Below are 15,000 nucleotides of genomic sequence, written 5' to 3'. Positions count from 1 at the left end.
GAGACAAGGAAAGAAGGAGATGAAGAGGGGAAACAAGGAGAGGAGACAAGGAAAGAAGGAGATGAAGAGGGGAAACAAGGAGAGGAGACAAGGAAAGAAGGAGATGAAGAGGTGAAACAAGGAGAGGAGACAAGGAAAGAAGGAGATGAAGAGGTGAAACAAGGAGAGGAGACAAGGAAAGAAGGAGATGAAGCGGGGAACAAGGAGAGGAGACGGGACAAGGCATGTATGTTAACTCTGAGATCTTTAGAGTGTGTGTGTGTGTGTGTGTGTGTGTGTCTGTGTGCGTGTTGTGTGTGTGTGTGAGCATGTGTGTGTGTGAGTTGTGTGTGTGTGTGTGAGAGTGTGTGTGAGAGTGTGTGTGTGTGTGTGTGTGTGTGAGAGTGTGAGTGTGTGTGTGTGAGAGTGTGAGTGTGAGTTGTGTGTGAGTTGTGTGTGTGTGAGAGTGTGAGTTGTGTGTGTGTGAGAGAGTGTGTGTGTGTGTGTGTGTGTGTGTGTGTGTGTGTGTGTGTGTGTGTGTGTGTGTGAGTGTGTGTGAGTGTGTGTGTGAGTGTGTGTGTGTGTGTGTGTGTGTGTGTGTGTGTGTGTGTGTGTGTGTGTGTGTGTGTGAGTGTGAGTGTGTGTGAGTGTGTGTGTGTGTTACCTTCCCAGACGCCGACATGGCCCTCGCTCTCTCCCCCAGGTGGGAGTAGAGCGGCGGCGCCAGCAAGCCGTTCTCTGCTCCGCCGCCGCCGGCAGCGAGCGGAGCGCCAACGGCTTCCTGTCAAACAACGAGCCAATCAGAGACAACCAGAGTACACAGAGTACACACAGTACACAGAAGTACACAGAAGTACACAGAGTACACAGAAGTACACAGAGTACAATCCCATGCAGCCATCAGGAGGCTTGTTATCTTTATTACACACGATTATATTAAAACCGCTCAGTTGACCAAATTATTCATCCTAATAATAATTTAATAATATTAAAATGATTGTGTACTTCACCATGTTTTAACTTTAATGCCATGAAGCCACGTTACAGAGTCGGTGGTTCAGCTGTAAAACGTATCTCACCGCTTCTTTGATGAACTTTACCTCTTTAAAGATATGATACACGAGTGTTTTAGATTTCTAAAGATCAATATTATCCTCAGAAAAAAAGCGATAATCGGTCGGCATGTGAAACTTTGAAGAGCTGAGCTTCACACAGTGGTGTTTAATATTTATTACAGTGTAGGAAGTGGCTTTTAATAACTAATAATTCATTATTGACGATCTTTTGAAGAACTGCAAAGACTCGGGTGTCATTTTTTGCCCAAAAAATTGTCAATCAAAACGTTTTTGTACACATTTTTGTGCTAAAGAGAAAAAAACACAACGAACCAAAAGAGTCGAAGACACAAAGAGACACACAACACTGATAAAAACAGAAATAAAAACACAACAATCGGACGAGACTACTTGACGTGCATATTCCTATGGAAAAGGATGGAGAATGGATCTATAACAGTGAACTTCAATGGGATGGAACCAGAGACGAGTCGGGTCACGTGGAGAGGAGGAGGAGTCAGAGGGAATCAACCCGATGAGGAACACGGTAAAAACAGCGGGGACGACGTGGGATGGAGGTTTCAAAGCGAGGGGAGACAGAGCGGTGGGAGACGGGTCGGGTTTGTTTGTTTGTTTGTTTTCCTCACGGTGGTCAGATCCCGCCGGCTAACGCGGTGGTGGCCGAGGCCGGCGGCGTAAGCGTAGCGGCCGCCATGGCGCCCGAGGCGAGAGGGGGAGTTCCCCTCGCTGAGGGACCGCCCACTTTCATCACAGCCAATCAGCAGATAGGGGGCGGAGCCACGCTACACAGGAGAGGGGGAGGCGTCACGGAGGAAAGCTTTTATTCTGAAGATCCTCACAGTCATTACACGCTTTTATTCTGAAGATCCTCACAGAGTCATAATAAGCTTTTATTCTGAAGATCCTCAGAGTCATTACAAGAGAGTGGGAGGGGTGTGTGTGAGAGTGTGTGTGTGAGAGAGTGTGTGAGCGATTGTGTGAGTGTGAGTGAGAGAGAGAGAGTGTGTGTGAGAGTGTGTGTGTGTGGGAGTATGAGAGTGTGAGAGTGTGTGTGTGAGAATGTGTGAGAGTGTGTGTGTGTGTGTGAGAATGTGTGTGTGTGAGATTGTGAGAGTGTGTGTGTGTGTGATTGTGTGAGTGTGTGCTTGTGAGAGTGTGTGTGTGTGTGTGATTGTGAGAGAGTGTGTGTGTGATTGTGAGAGTGTGTGTGTGTGTGATTGTGAGAGTGTGTGTGTGTGATTGTGAGAATGTGTGTGTGTGAGAGATTGTGTGAGTGTGAGAGAGAGTGTGTGTGTGTGTGTGTGTGTGAGAGAGTGTGTGTGAGAGTGTATGTGTGGAAGAGTGTGTGAGTGTGAGATTATGAGAATGTGTGTGTGTGATTGTGAGAGAGTGTGTGTGTGAGAGATTGTGTGTATGATTGTGAGAGAGTGTGTGTGTGTGTGTGTGTGTGTGTGTGTGTGTGTGTGTGTGTGTGTGTGTGTGTGTGTGTGTGTGTGTGTGTGATTGTGAGAGAGTGTGTGTGTGTGTTACCTGGGTGTGTATTCCGTCGACAGCACAGCTGATGGAGTCCAAGGAGGGAACGTGCCTCACTGATCCAGACTGGTAGTTACTGCGGAAACACAGGATTTAAAATGTTAATAAATATATTTTAAGATTAAAAAAACATCAACAGACCGATCAGCTAAATGTTCCAAATTGTGTGTGTGTGTGTGTGTGTGTGTGTGTTACCTGCTGATGCTGCTCTTCCTCGACAGCGTGTTGCTGGGGGAAGCGGGAGGAGTCTGGTAGCTGTAGTTGAAGTCAGAACCTTTCAGGTCCAAAATCACCTGAGAAATAAAGAATAAAGAAGTTTTTCTCCCAAAGACTTTGATCTTCAGGACGGTTTCACTAAATTTCCCTAAATATGTCGGCCGCTGGAGTCTTTAAAGTTTGTTGGGGGACTGTGTGTGTGTGTGTGTGTGTGTGTGTGTGTGTGTGTGTGTGTGTGTGTGTGTGTGTGTGTGTGTGTGTGTGTGTGTGCGCGTGTGTGTGCGTGTGCGTGTGTGTGTGTGCGTGTGTGTTTTTAGACAAACTAAGATATATTTGAATGTGAGATAAATATAAATAGACATCAGCTTCTTTGATGTTGTATATTTATTTTTACAATAAATGTACAGTTGGAGGATTTGGCCTAAGGAGGGTGCTAAAGGAAGAGGAAGTGTCGGAGGAAGATGAAGCGCTAGAGGAAGATGAAGTACTAGAAGAAGATGAAGCGCTAGATGAAGATGAAGAGCTAGAGGAAGATGAAGCGGTAGAGGAAGATGAAGAGCTAGAGGAAGATGAAGTGTCAGAGGAAGATGAAGTACTAGAAGAAGATGAAGCGCTAGAGGAAGATGAAGCGCTAGAGGAAGATGAAGCGGTAGAGGAAGATGAAGAGCTAGAGGAAGATGAAGTGTCAGAGGAAGATGAAGTACTAGAAGAAGATGAAGCGCTAGAGGAAGATGAAGCGCTAGAGGAAGATGAAGCGGTAGAGGAAGATGAAGAGCTAGAGGAAGATGAAGCGCTAGAGGAAGATGAAGCGGTAGAGGAAGATGAAGAGCTAGAGGAAGATGAAGCGCTAGAGGAAGATGAAGCGGTAGAGGAAGATGAAGAGCTAGAGGAAGATGAAGTGTCAGAGGAAGATGAAGTACTAGAAGAAGATGAAGCGCTAGAAGAAGATGAAGCGCTAGAGGAAGATGAAGTACTAGAGGAAGATGAAGCGCTAGAAGAAGATGAAGCGCTAGAGGAAGATGAAGTACTAGAGGAAGATGAAGCGCTAGAGGAAGATGAAGAGCTAGAGGAAGATGAAGCGGTAGAGGAAGATGAAGCGGTAGAGGAAGATGAAGAGCTAGAGGAAGATGAAGAGCTAGAGGAAGATGAAGTGTCAGAGGAAGATGAAGTACTAGATGAAGATGAAGTGCTAGAGGAAGATGAAGCGTCAGAGGAAGATGAAGCGTCAGAGGAAGATGAAGCGTCAGAGGAAGATGAAGCGTCAGAGTCAGAGGAAGAGGAAGAGGAAGGTACCTGCTCGCTGGCTGGTGGGAGTTTATTGGGCTCAGCCGTCAGGTTGGTCAGATCTTCCAGGATGGTCTGCAGGTGAGTCACCTCACCCAGCATGTTGATCTCATGGTCCTACACACACACACATATATGATTATTCTGCTTAAATCGGCTTTAAAGGCTGCCACACACTCACACACACACACACACACACACACACTCACACACACTCACCAGTACGGGCTTCAGCATGCTGACGAAGCCGCAGTAGCGCGCTCTCTCCTCTATCAGCGCTCTGCACACGGCCCTCTTCTCCGTCTCCTCCAGGACGGCGTAGCGAACGTTGACGTCCTGCAGCGCGCTGTCCAGCTGGCAGCGCACCTCGTCCTTCCCTACACACACACACACACACACTAAAGTGTTAACGGAGATCATCATAGAACCAATGCAGAAACAGTTTCCGTCATCAGATCATTGAAACATTTGTAGGAGCTCATCTTGTGATGCAGCAAGGAGCATAAAGGGTGTGTGTGTGTGTGTGTGTGTGTGTGTGTGTGTCGTCTCCAGCACCACGTCTCGCACAAAGGAAGCGTAACACAACATGAGCGGGTACTTAAAGCCTCGACGCCTCCTATGAAGTACATCAGTTCCAGCACAGGTTGTGATATCAGATCCTACCAGCAGGGGGCAGCACAGCACCACGCTAAACACTGACCTCCGTTTGAGCTCCAATTTGTGATTAAGTGTTCGATTATTTGACAATTAACAGCTGTGTCGACCAGATGAAACCACGTGATGAGACCGGCACATGAGAAAAGCCTCTTAAAACTATAATAATATGAATGAAATACGCTCTCAATACCTCGCTGGAGATTCTTAAAACGACGTCTTGAAAATCTCTGAATCCATTATTGTGCCAATATGAGGATTTCAGACTCTTGAGGAGAAACTCACCACCAGGAAACTTCTCCACTTGATTACTTAAATTACAATCATTGTTTTGTATTACGCGTTTTCTGAAATTGCATTATTTCTTAAATGATATCTTTAAATATGCAAATGAGGCGTTAGGAGAAATGTACAGACGCAAGCATGAACTTCTTAATGTGTGTTTTGAATGCTTTTCTTTCCACGAGTGATAAAAACGTTCAGACCTGCAGAGAGAGAGAGAGAGAGAGAGAGAGAGAGAGAGAGAGAGAGAGAGAGAGAGAAAGAGAGAGAGAGAGCTGTGGAAACATTGAAATCCAGACACACACACTGCAGACTTTGTGTCATAAAGCTCAATCCAAACACGACCTGTTCACTCGTGTGTGTGTGTGTGTGTGTGTGTGTGTGAGCACAGAGGATAATGTCCACGTTGCCAACAGAGGCTCAGCGCCGGCCTCGTGGAGACACACATGTGATGTCAGACTGTTCCTGAGTCGTTGGCTCGCCGCCCAAAACAACTCAGAAGCTTCTGCAGGCGACGCGTTCAGGGAAATAAATAAAAAGGTGAAGCGCAGTTCGGAGAAAAAGACTTTGTTTGTGCGGAGGTTAAAACACGTTTCCCTCTGAAGCCCCGGTGTGTCCGACTTGGAAAAGATGTGAAAGAGTGAAGAAACTTAATCCTGATTTAATTCCACTGAAGCTGGACACAAGAAACCTGAAGTTATTGTCCCAGAGGCCACCTGTCAATCAAACAGTCAGAGACTGTGTCTTCACTTTGTAGAGTCATTTATATAGACTTCTATACAACCAGAGGAGTCGCCCCCTGGTGGTCAGGAGAGAGAATGCAGCTTTAACACATGAAGCATAGACTTCTATACAACCAGAGGAGTCGCCGCCTGGTGGTCAGGAGAGAGAATGCAGCTTTAACACATGAAGCATAGACTTCTATACAACCAGAGGAGTCACCCCCTGGTGGTCAGGAGAGAGAATGCAGCTTTAACACATGAAGCATAGACTTCTATACAACCAGAGGAGTCGACCCCTGGTGGTCAGGAGAGAGAATGCAGCTTTAACACATGAAGCATATACTTCTATACAACCAGAGGAGTCACCCCCTGGTGGTCAGTAGAGACAATGGAGCTTTAACACATGAAGCATATACTTCTATACAACCAGAGGAGTCACCCCCTGGTGGTCAGTAGAGAGAATGCAGCTTTAACACATGAAGCATAGACTTCTATACAACCAGAGGAGTCGCCCCCTGGTACAAAGTGTTTTTGATGGCGGTGACTAAGACTTCCCTGAACGGCAGCGCTCATCCAGCAGTCTAGACCAACCTGCGTCACACACTGATGACATCATCAGGGACGGACAGGTGGGCCGGTGGTTTGGTTCTTTTTGCCTCCTCCTCATCTTTTAACCTTTTCCCTGTTTTCAAACTTCCTTCTCGTCCTCTATTCCCGTCTTTCCGTCTCTTCCCCCAGACTCTTCCTCCCCTCAACATCGTCATCCCTTCATCTTCTCTGTTCTTCCGTCACTCCTCCGTCTCTTTGTTCAACATCCTCAACCCTTTTTCCTCCCCCTCGCTCTCTTTCTCCACTGGAGAGCCATGACATCATCCCTTTCCTCCTCTTCTTCAAACACGCCTCCATCGTCCCCCACGTTCCTTCATGTAATCACTTAAGAAAGAGATAATTACATCATCCATCCATCTTTGACCACCTCCTCCTCCTCCTCCTTTTTTTCCTTTCTTTCTTCGCAGTTGAGAATTCCCTTCTTTTTTCATATATCTGTATCATTATACACACGTCTTTCTCTCTCTTTCTCTCCTCTTCCTCCTCCTATCTTTCTAACTGGTGGACAGGACGACTCCAACCCCTTCCTCCATCCTCGTCTTGTCCTCCTCCTCCTCCTCCTCTGTACAGCCACATGGCAGAGAAGGTCAGCGGCCATCTTTGATTTAAGGTCCTTCACTACGGCCTGAATCCTGACCGCATCGCTCTGTGACGCGTTTTATTGGCAGTAATTCAACGAACGCCGCAGGAGACGATGAGCATGTGACATTTATATATATATATATATATATACATATATATATATATATATATATATATATATATATATATATATATATATATATATATATAGTGACAATAACGAAGTAAAAGGGAACAAGAGTTGTTCTGAAATTCGTCTGAATAAATCAAATTTTTCCTTTCATTAATTCATTCTTGTTTGTTGCTTTAAAGGCATGAGTGTGTTTGTGTGATGAAGAAGAACAACAACAACAAACGCTAGAAGAGGAAGAACATAAACATGTAGGAAGAAGAAAGACGACAACAAATAGCATCTTCATGTCTCTCCTCCCATCATCTCCTGCTGAGCAGTTGGAGATTCCCTATGTGAAGTGGTTACACACCACATACAGTAATGACAGAGCGCACACACACACACACACACACACACACACACACACACACACACACACACAGAGTCATGAGGATTACGGACCAGATGTTTACTGGTTACTACGTCTCTGAACAGATGAACTGAAGTGAACTGAGACTACAAGAGAAAAACAAAGTCATTGAAGCAAAATAAATTAATAAATAAAGCTTCCAGATTCACGCCGTTGAGTCGTTACCGTCTGTTTGTTTACAGACACTTGAGCGTTTTCCTTAAGCCCCGCCTCCTCCACATGAACGGAGGAGGCGGGGCTTAAGGACCTAACGATTTAAATGAAGGCTAATCAAGTGTTGGGACTGGAAAGTTGATTTACCTTTAAAATAATAATAATAATAATAATAATAATAAATATATATATATATATATATATATATATATATATACACACACACACACACACATATATGCAGACGCCTCATTCCCAATATAAGTCTATGGGAAGAAGTATTTTTGGCTCCATGGCGGACATTTTACTTCCACCGTTTGGCCACTCTGTAAAATGTCCTGTGGGATCGGACTACACACACACACACACACACACACACACACACACACACACAGTGTCCAAATTTAAGTTTAAGTGAAACTGAGAAACTTTGTGGTGTTTTTTTTTTTCCAACACCGTTAATCCACAAAAAAACGCCGCGAGTAATAAAAGAGACTTTTGTTACGAGTAGTTTTCTTTCCACAACAACAGCTACAGCAGTTTAGCCCTTATTACATGGTGTCCACACACACACACACACACACACACACACACACACACACACGGGATAATTACAATGTCGATCTGCTTCGTCAGAAGAGGGAGAAGCGTAGAAGCAGATCTGCGTCTCACTTCCTGAACAATGAGCGGTTGTTCCCGATGCGTCATGTGATCCACATGTGATCCACTTCCGCACGGCGTGATTTAGATCCTCTGGATCAACGGTCGAGTCGGGCGTTTTTTTTTTTTAACTTATTTTATTTCACACGCTGTGTAACGAAGGAAAGAGAGAGGACAGCGGGAGCCAATCAGAGCCAAGAGCTTCGAGTTCATTAAATCCGTTCTGGCGATTTAGTTTGTGATAAATACAAAAATTATATATATATTTTTTTTAAAAGATCCCGATGAGCGATTTGAACGGGAAGAGAAAAGAAAGTTAATGAGACAGAAAGAGGAGAGAAAAGAAACATGTTGACAGACATGAACCCACATCAGACGTCGCTCTGTTTACCATGGGCGGGTCCGCACTGAGGCCGAGTGTGTGTGTGTGTGTGTGTGTGTGTGTGTGTGTGTGTGTGTGTGTGTGTGCGCGCATTTGCGTAAAGGATTTGTTGAGGGACGACCGAGAAGATATTTGTATAAAAGGCCTCAAGTTTCATTTTGATTGTTGTCTGTCTGTCTGTATATCTGTCTGTCTGTCTGTCTGTCTGTATATCTGTCTGTCTGTCTGTATATCTGTCTGTCTGTCTGTATATCTGTCTGTCTGTCTGTATATCTGTCTGTGTATCTGTCTGTCTGTCTGTGTATCTGTCTGTCTGTGTATCTGTCTGTCTGTCTGTCTGTCTGTGTATCTGTCTGTCTGTCTGTGTATCTGTCTGTCTGTCTGTCTGTCTGTCTGTGTATCTGTCTGTGTATCTGTCTGTCTGTCTGTCTGTGTATCTGTCTGTGTATCTGTCTGTGTATCTGTCTGTGTATCTGTCTGTCTGTGTATCTGTCTGTCTGTGTATCTGTCTGTGTATCTGTATGTCTGTCTGTCTGTCTGTCTGTCTGTCTGTCTGTCTGTGTATCTGTCTGTCTGTGTATCTGTCTGTCTGTGTATCTGTCTGTGTATCTGTCTGTGTATCTGTATGTCTGTCTGTCTGTCTGTCTGTCTGTCTGTCTGTCTGTCTGTCTGTCTGTCTGTCTGTCTGTGTATCTGTCTGTGTATCTGTCTGTGTATCTGTATGTCTGTCTGTCTGTCTGTCTGTCTGTCTGTCTGTCTGTCTGTCTGTCTGTCTGTCTGTGTATCTGTCTGTCTGTGTATCTGTCTGTCTGTGTATCTGTCTGTGTATCTGTCTGTCTGTCTGTCTGTCTGTCTGTCTGTCTGTGTATCTGTCTGTCTGTCTGTGTGTGTATCTGTATATCTGTGTATCTGTGTATCTGTCTGTCTGTCTTTCTGCGTATCTGTCTGCGTATCTGTCTGTCTGTCTGTCTGTGTATCTGTCTGTCTGCCTGTCTCTCTGCCCCTCTGCCTGTCTGTCTGCGTCTCTTTAAAGGCGGGTGTATGGGCGTGTCCCAGGTGACCACATGAATATTATGCAACATGAGGAAAACGCTCCTTCTGTTCTTACCTTTCACAATAAAAGCGTCACACTCACAGCTGAGTATTTTGTATTGATTATGCGTCACCTCCCTCCCTGTGATTGGCTGCTGGTGAAGATCAGTAATTATTTCTTCCCGCGCTGTGTTCTTCTTCTTCTTCTTACCTTTCTTCATCTTCTTCTGCAGTTTGATGGTGTCGGACGATTTCTTCTTGATGTCCGCTCGGGCCTTCTTGTACTCTGAGCGGCAAAAAACAAGAGTCAGAGGTGAGCGGGCTGTGTGTGTGTGTGTGTGTGTGTGTGTGTGTGTGTGTGTACCTTTAGCGTGGTCCTTGTCCAGCTGACTTGCCACTTTCTTCCACTCCTCCATCTTCACCTCCAGCGGCGTGACGAGGCCTTCTGACAGAGCCCTGAGACCAAGGCATGCATTTTATTTTATTATTCATTCATGTAGAGCCGAAACTGTCAAGTATCTACATTTGTAGTCTTTTTTTTGATGACTACAAAAACATTTAAATAAAGTAAAGTTGAAGCACTTTGAGCTGCAGCTCACCTCATGAAAGGTGCTCAATAAATAAAGATTATCATCAATATGCTGAAGCTGTGTGGGGCCGACGTGTGTGAGTGTGTGTGTGTGTGTGTGTGTGTGTGTGTGTGTGTGTGTGTGTGTGTGTGTGTGTGTGTGTGAGATAATCATATGACAGACAGCTTCTCTCATGACGGCAGACTGTAATGACAGAAATGTCTGTGACCGTGATGATAAAACACACACACACACACACACACACACACACACACACACACAGTGTTGTGTGTGTGACAAGTTTTCAGTTGACAGTAATTAGTCTGGAGTTTAGTTCCCAGACTGTCAGGTGTCTTCACCTCATTTACACCTTCACCTTCCTGCCGAGTAAATAACACATGCGACGTGTGTGTGTGAGCGTGTGTGTGTGAGCGTGTGTGAGAGCGCATTTGTGTGAGCGCGTGAGAGTGTGTGTGTGTGTGTAAGCGTGTGTGTGTGTGTGTAAGCGTGTGTGTGAGCGTGCGTGTTTTTGTGTGTGTGAGCGTGTGTGTGTGTGTGTGTGTGTGTGTGAGAGCGCATTTGTGTGAGCGCGTGAGAGTGTGTGTGTGTGTGTAAGCGTGTGTGTGTGTGTGTAAGCGTGTGTGTGAGCGTGCGTGTTTTTGTGTGTGTGAGCGTGTGTGTGTGTGCGTGTGAGTGTGAGCGTGTGTGTAAGCGCGTGTGTGTGCGCGCGTGTGAGAGTGTGTGTGAGAGCGTGTGTGAGCGTGTGTGAGAGCGTGTGTGAGCGTGCGTGTGTGAGCGTGTGTGAGCGTGCGTGTGTGAGCGTGTGTGAGAGCGTGCGTGTGTGAGAGCGTGTGTGAGAGTGTGTGAGAGCGTGTGTGAGAGCGTGTGTGAGAACGTGTGTGAGCGCGCGTGTGAGAGCGTGTGTGAGCGCGCGTGAGAGCGTGTGTGAGAGCGTGTGTGAGCGTGTGTGAGCGCGCGTGTGTGAGAGCGTGTGTGAGAGCGTGTGTGAGAGCGTGTGTGAGCGTGTGTGAGCGCGCGTGTGTGAGAGCGTGTGTGAGAGCGTGTGTGAGAGCGTGTGTGAGAGCGTGTGTGAGCGTGTGTGAGCGCGCGTGTGTGAGAGCGTGTGAGAGCGTGTGTGTGTGTGTGTGCGCGTGTGAGCGCGTGTGTGTGAGCATGTGTGTGTGTGAGCGTGTGTGTGTGAGCGTGTGTGTGTGAGCGTGTGTGTGAGCGTGTGTGTGTGTGTGTTGTTCTCACGTTGTGAACAGCTTGAGTTTGGACTCGATGCTGCGGTGTCTCATACACATCCTCGTCAGCGCTGAGCCGATCTCCTTGGTGGCTCCTGGAGAACAACAACAACAACAACAAGAGTTATATTTTCTAAACAAATTAAAAAGGAGGAAAATCATTTTATTGCATTATAATTTTTAATAAAACAAATTTAAACCCAATAACGTCTCAAGATAAAACTTTCAACCGAAACAAGAAAACTAAACTTAATTGTTCGTGTGTGTGTGTGTGTGTGTGTGTGTGTCTCATTTTGTTGAAGAATTATGAAAGAAGGAGAACGCCTTCTTTCACAATCGGCCTCGTTAGTTTGATGTCACAATATCAGGTTTCACACACTCACACACACACACACACACACACACACACACACACACACACACACACACACACACACACACACACACACTAAACGCTGACAGCCTCTTTTAATTTGTGATAAGTGGACGGTTGAGCAAATACTAAACATGTAACTATGAGATGAATCCTTATGAGTCATATTGATCATCTGATCATCATATTGATCATATTGATCACATTGATCACATTGATCCTCTCAGAGACGTGTTTGGTTTCTTTTGCTCCGTTCAGCAGCAAAGTGACGCAGCAGATTTACCCCGAGGATCTGAAGGCTGCGATACCGGCCGACTCATTCCATGTCGTTTAAATATCTAAATTTGAGACTGAGAGACACACACACACACACACACACACACACACACACACACACACACACACACACACACTATCCGTCCTCCCCTGCTCTCCATCCTTCACTTTCTTCCTCCCTCCTTTCCATTCATCATCGGCCGCACAACGTAGCAGAGGGCGGGTGTGTGTTCACACACGTGCACACACACACACACACACACACGCGCACACACACGAGGCGTGGGTGAAACGTTTAAGGTGTGGCGAGGTGTGCTGGTTTTATTTGCCTTCCCCTCCCTGTTGCAGCTGTGAGCTCAGAGATCATTAAGGTGAACCGCAGAACACGACATCAAGCTAATGCAGCGGAAGAGGATTTCACAGGCTGTCAATCAATGTGGGGGGAGGGGGGGGGAGAGAGAGAGAGAGAGAGAAATAAGAGAGAAAGAAAAATAAGAGAGAGCAAGATAAAGACATAAAGAAAGAGAGAGAAATAAGAGAGATGAAGAAAGAAAGAGAAATAAGAGAGAGAAAGAAAGAAATAAGAGAGAGAAAGGAGAGATGGAGAAGAGAGAGGAGAGAAATAAAGAAAGAGAAATAAGAGATACATAAGAGAAATAAGAGAGAGAGAGAAATAAGAGAGAAATGAGAGAGGGATAAAGAAAAAGAGATAAATAAGAGACAAGAAATGAGAGAAATGAGACAGAGATAGAAAGAGAGAAAGAGAGAAAGAGAAATAAGAGACAGAGAGAAATAAAGAGAAAAAGAGAGAGAAATAAGAGAAAATAAATGAGAAATAAGAGAAATTAGACAGAGAGATAGAAAGAGATAAAGAAAGAAAGAAATAAGAGAGCAATAAAGAGAAAAGAAAGAGAGAGACATAAATAAAAGAGAAATCCCGCCTGCTTTAAAAGCCACTATCAGTGTTTCTTGCCTTTAACTAATTAACACTTTGCTTCAGAGGTAATAATAGTGTTATAATAATAATGGTAATAATGATTGTTCAGAGGTCAAAGGTCAAAGGTGGAGCAGGAAGCCAACGCTCTACGTTCTGGTTACTGATGATGACGTTCAGGACAGAACCAGGGATCTGAACCAACAACCTGCTGACCGACGAAAAACAACCAGCAACGTGTCGCTGGTGAGGGGATCGAACCGCCGATCCTGTGACTGAAGGAGGAACACCGCTCCGCCTCAAGAGTCAAGGATTCTACTGGTATCGACATCACGTCGTTAATTTGGCAAGCTCATGAATTACTGTGTGTGTGTGTGTGTGTGTGTGTGTGTGTGTGTGTGTGTGTGTGTCCTCCCCAGGTGTTTTAACACTTAGCGGCGCTCGCTTGTGTTCAGACACGTCTAATGGAGCTCAGAGTCGACTTCGGAGAAAAATGCAACCCGACGAGCTCAGACAGCCTCGCCGTGGGAGAGTGTGTGTTTTATTCTCTATTTTTATTATGGTGAACGAAGCCAAGACAACCAAGAACATAGGTTGTGCGTCTGCGTTGCACCTAAATGTCTCTGAACCAGAGACCTGCGTCCACGTCGGCCGACTAGCGGTCCTCCTCGCCGCAAACCGTCGCCCCCTGGTGGCAGCAACGTGAAGTTCAGCACTGAACATTCCCTCATTGGCTTTGTGTCGTTTCCATCGATTTTTGTGTGTAAAAGGCAAAATACTTAAGTTATTGTGTGTCATTCTGGGTGAAAAAATAAGAAAGAAGAGGTGGAAAATAAATAAAAAGTCGCTCCAGTCGTTAATATTTTCCAAACAGGCCGACCGGCAGAGAGACAGGGAGAGACCTGTTCACCTTTACCGGCAACACACACATTTTCCAGCGTCGCTCACAATGCGGCCCTTTCACCTCTTCCACCTCTCTGAGCGCCGGCGGAGACGGTGGTTTGATGACGCAGACCGACCAATCAGACGCGAGGAAGCCTCAACGTCTTCAAGAACCGACTTCATGGTTCTCTGATCGTCAGAAAGAAAACCGTCTGCTACTCTTGGGTCAGAATAAATAAATATGCCAGTTATGGGGTGATCTATTTAATTAAATTCAATGTTCATTTACTATTAAACTGTTGAATTATACCACTAAAGATACAGATGATATACTTGAATGTGTAGCCATTTATTGCAGCATTAAAAAGGTTCACCGTTAATTTGACTTTTTTTTTTATTTTACCAAGCTGCCGGTGCACAATTTATTATTTAAATAACAAATAACAAAGCAGTGAAAGTTATATTTGCACCTATTTGTTACATCATTGTTTAGGTGGAGCCGGCCACTCAGTGAGGGTTATTGATCCGTCTCTGGGATCTGATCAGCGCCCGATGCGTCCGCTAAAAAGACAAATTTAAAGACGTTTCCACACTGAAATAGTGGAAAACCTGCTAACGACTTTAAGCCGCGTCGCCACGCTCGTGTCCGTTAACGTGGAGGAAAAGAGCCAATCAAATGAAAATGTTTAAAAAGGTCAGGAAGTGATTGATTTCTGACCTTTACACTCCCTCAGTCTGTATATTGATCCCGTTATTGAACACATGCACACAGCTGACACGAGGAGATCTCCGGTGCAGCTCGTCTTGTGATCCGTGTGTGTGTGTGTGTGTGTGTGTGTGTGTGTGTGTGTGTGTGTGTGTGTGTGAACTGAACCCGTGGTGCCAAAGACGTCAACTGTTCCCCGGTCGCCTGGGGGAGGAGGAGAACCAGTCATGTGGAACCACCGGAGAACGAGACGAGAGGAACCCGGTTTAGAGATCAGCCGATTGTGACGGTGATTTGTGTCGAGTCATCG

At 45.5% G+C, this 15,000-nt stretch overlaps 1 protein-coding gene across 1 annotated transcript in view; it reads right to left on the bottom strand.

Annotated features, from left to right (window-relative positions):
- The window catches only part of mtss1 (MTSS I-BAR domain containing 1), a gene marked incomplete at both ends in the record, with an annotated part of 40,463 nt that overhangs the window by 4,802 nt on the left and 20,661 nt on the right, over positions 1–15,000 (bottom strand). Inside the window, 9 exons of the mRNA XM_079218197.1 lie at positions 644–760; positions 1,682–1,837; positions 2,586–2,664; positions 2,784–2,881; positions 4,098–4,205; positions 4,308–4,465; positions 9,918–9,992; positions 10,071–10,162; positions 11,530–11,614. Of these exons, the coding sequence (XP_079074323.1) occupies positions 644–760; positions 1,682–1,837; positions 2,586–2,664; positions 2,784–2,881; positions 4,098–4,205; positions 4,308–4,465; positions 9,918–9,992; positions 10,071–10,162; positions 11,530–11,614 (968 nt within the window). The remainder of the gene's footprint in view (positions 1–643; positions 761–1,681; positions 1,838–2,585; positions 2,665–2,783; positions 2,882–4,097; positions 4,206–4,307; positions 4,466–9,917; positions 9,993–10,070; positions 10,163–11,529; positions 11,615–15,000) is intronic.

Source organism: Taurulus bubalis (assembly GCF_910589615.1).
Source record: "Taurulus bubalis genome assembly, chromosome: 5".
NCBI classification, from domain to species: domain Eukaryota; kingdom Metazoa; phylum Chordata; class Actinopteri; order Perciformes; family Cottidae; genus Taurulus; species Taurulus bubalis.
The sequence above is the reverse complement of the archived record's forward strand: the minus strand, read 5'-3'. Positions and strand labels throughout refer to the sequence as shown.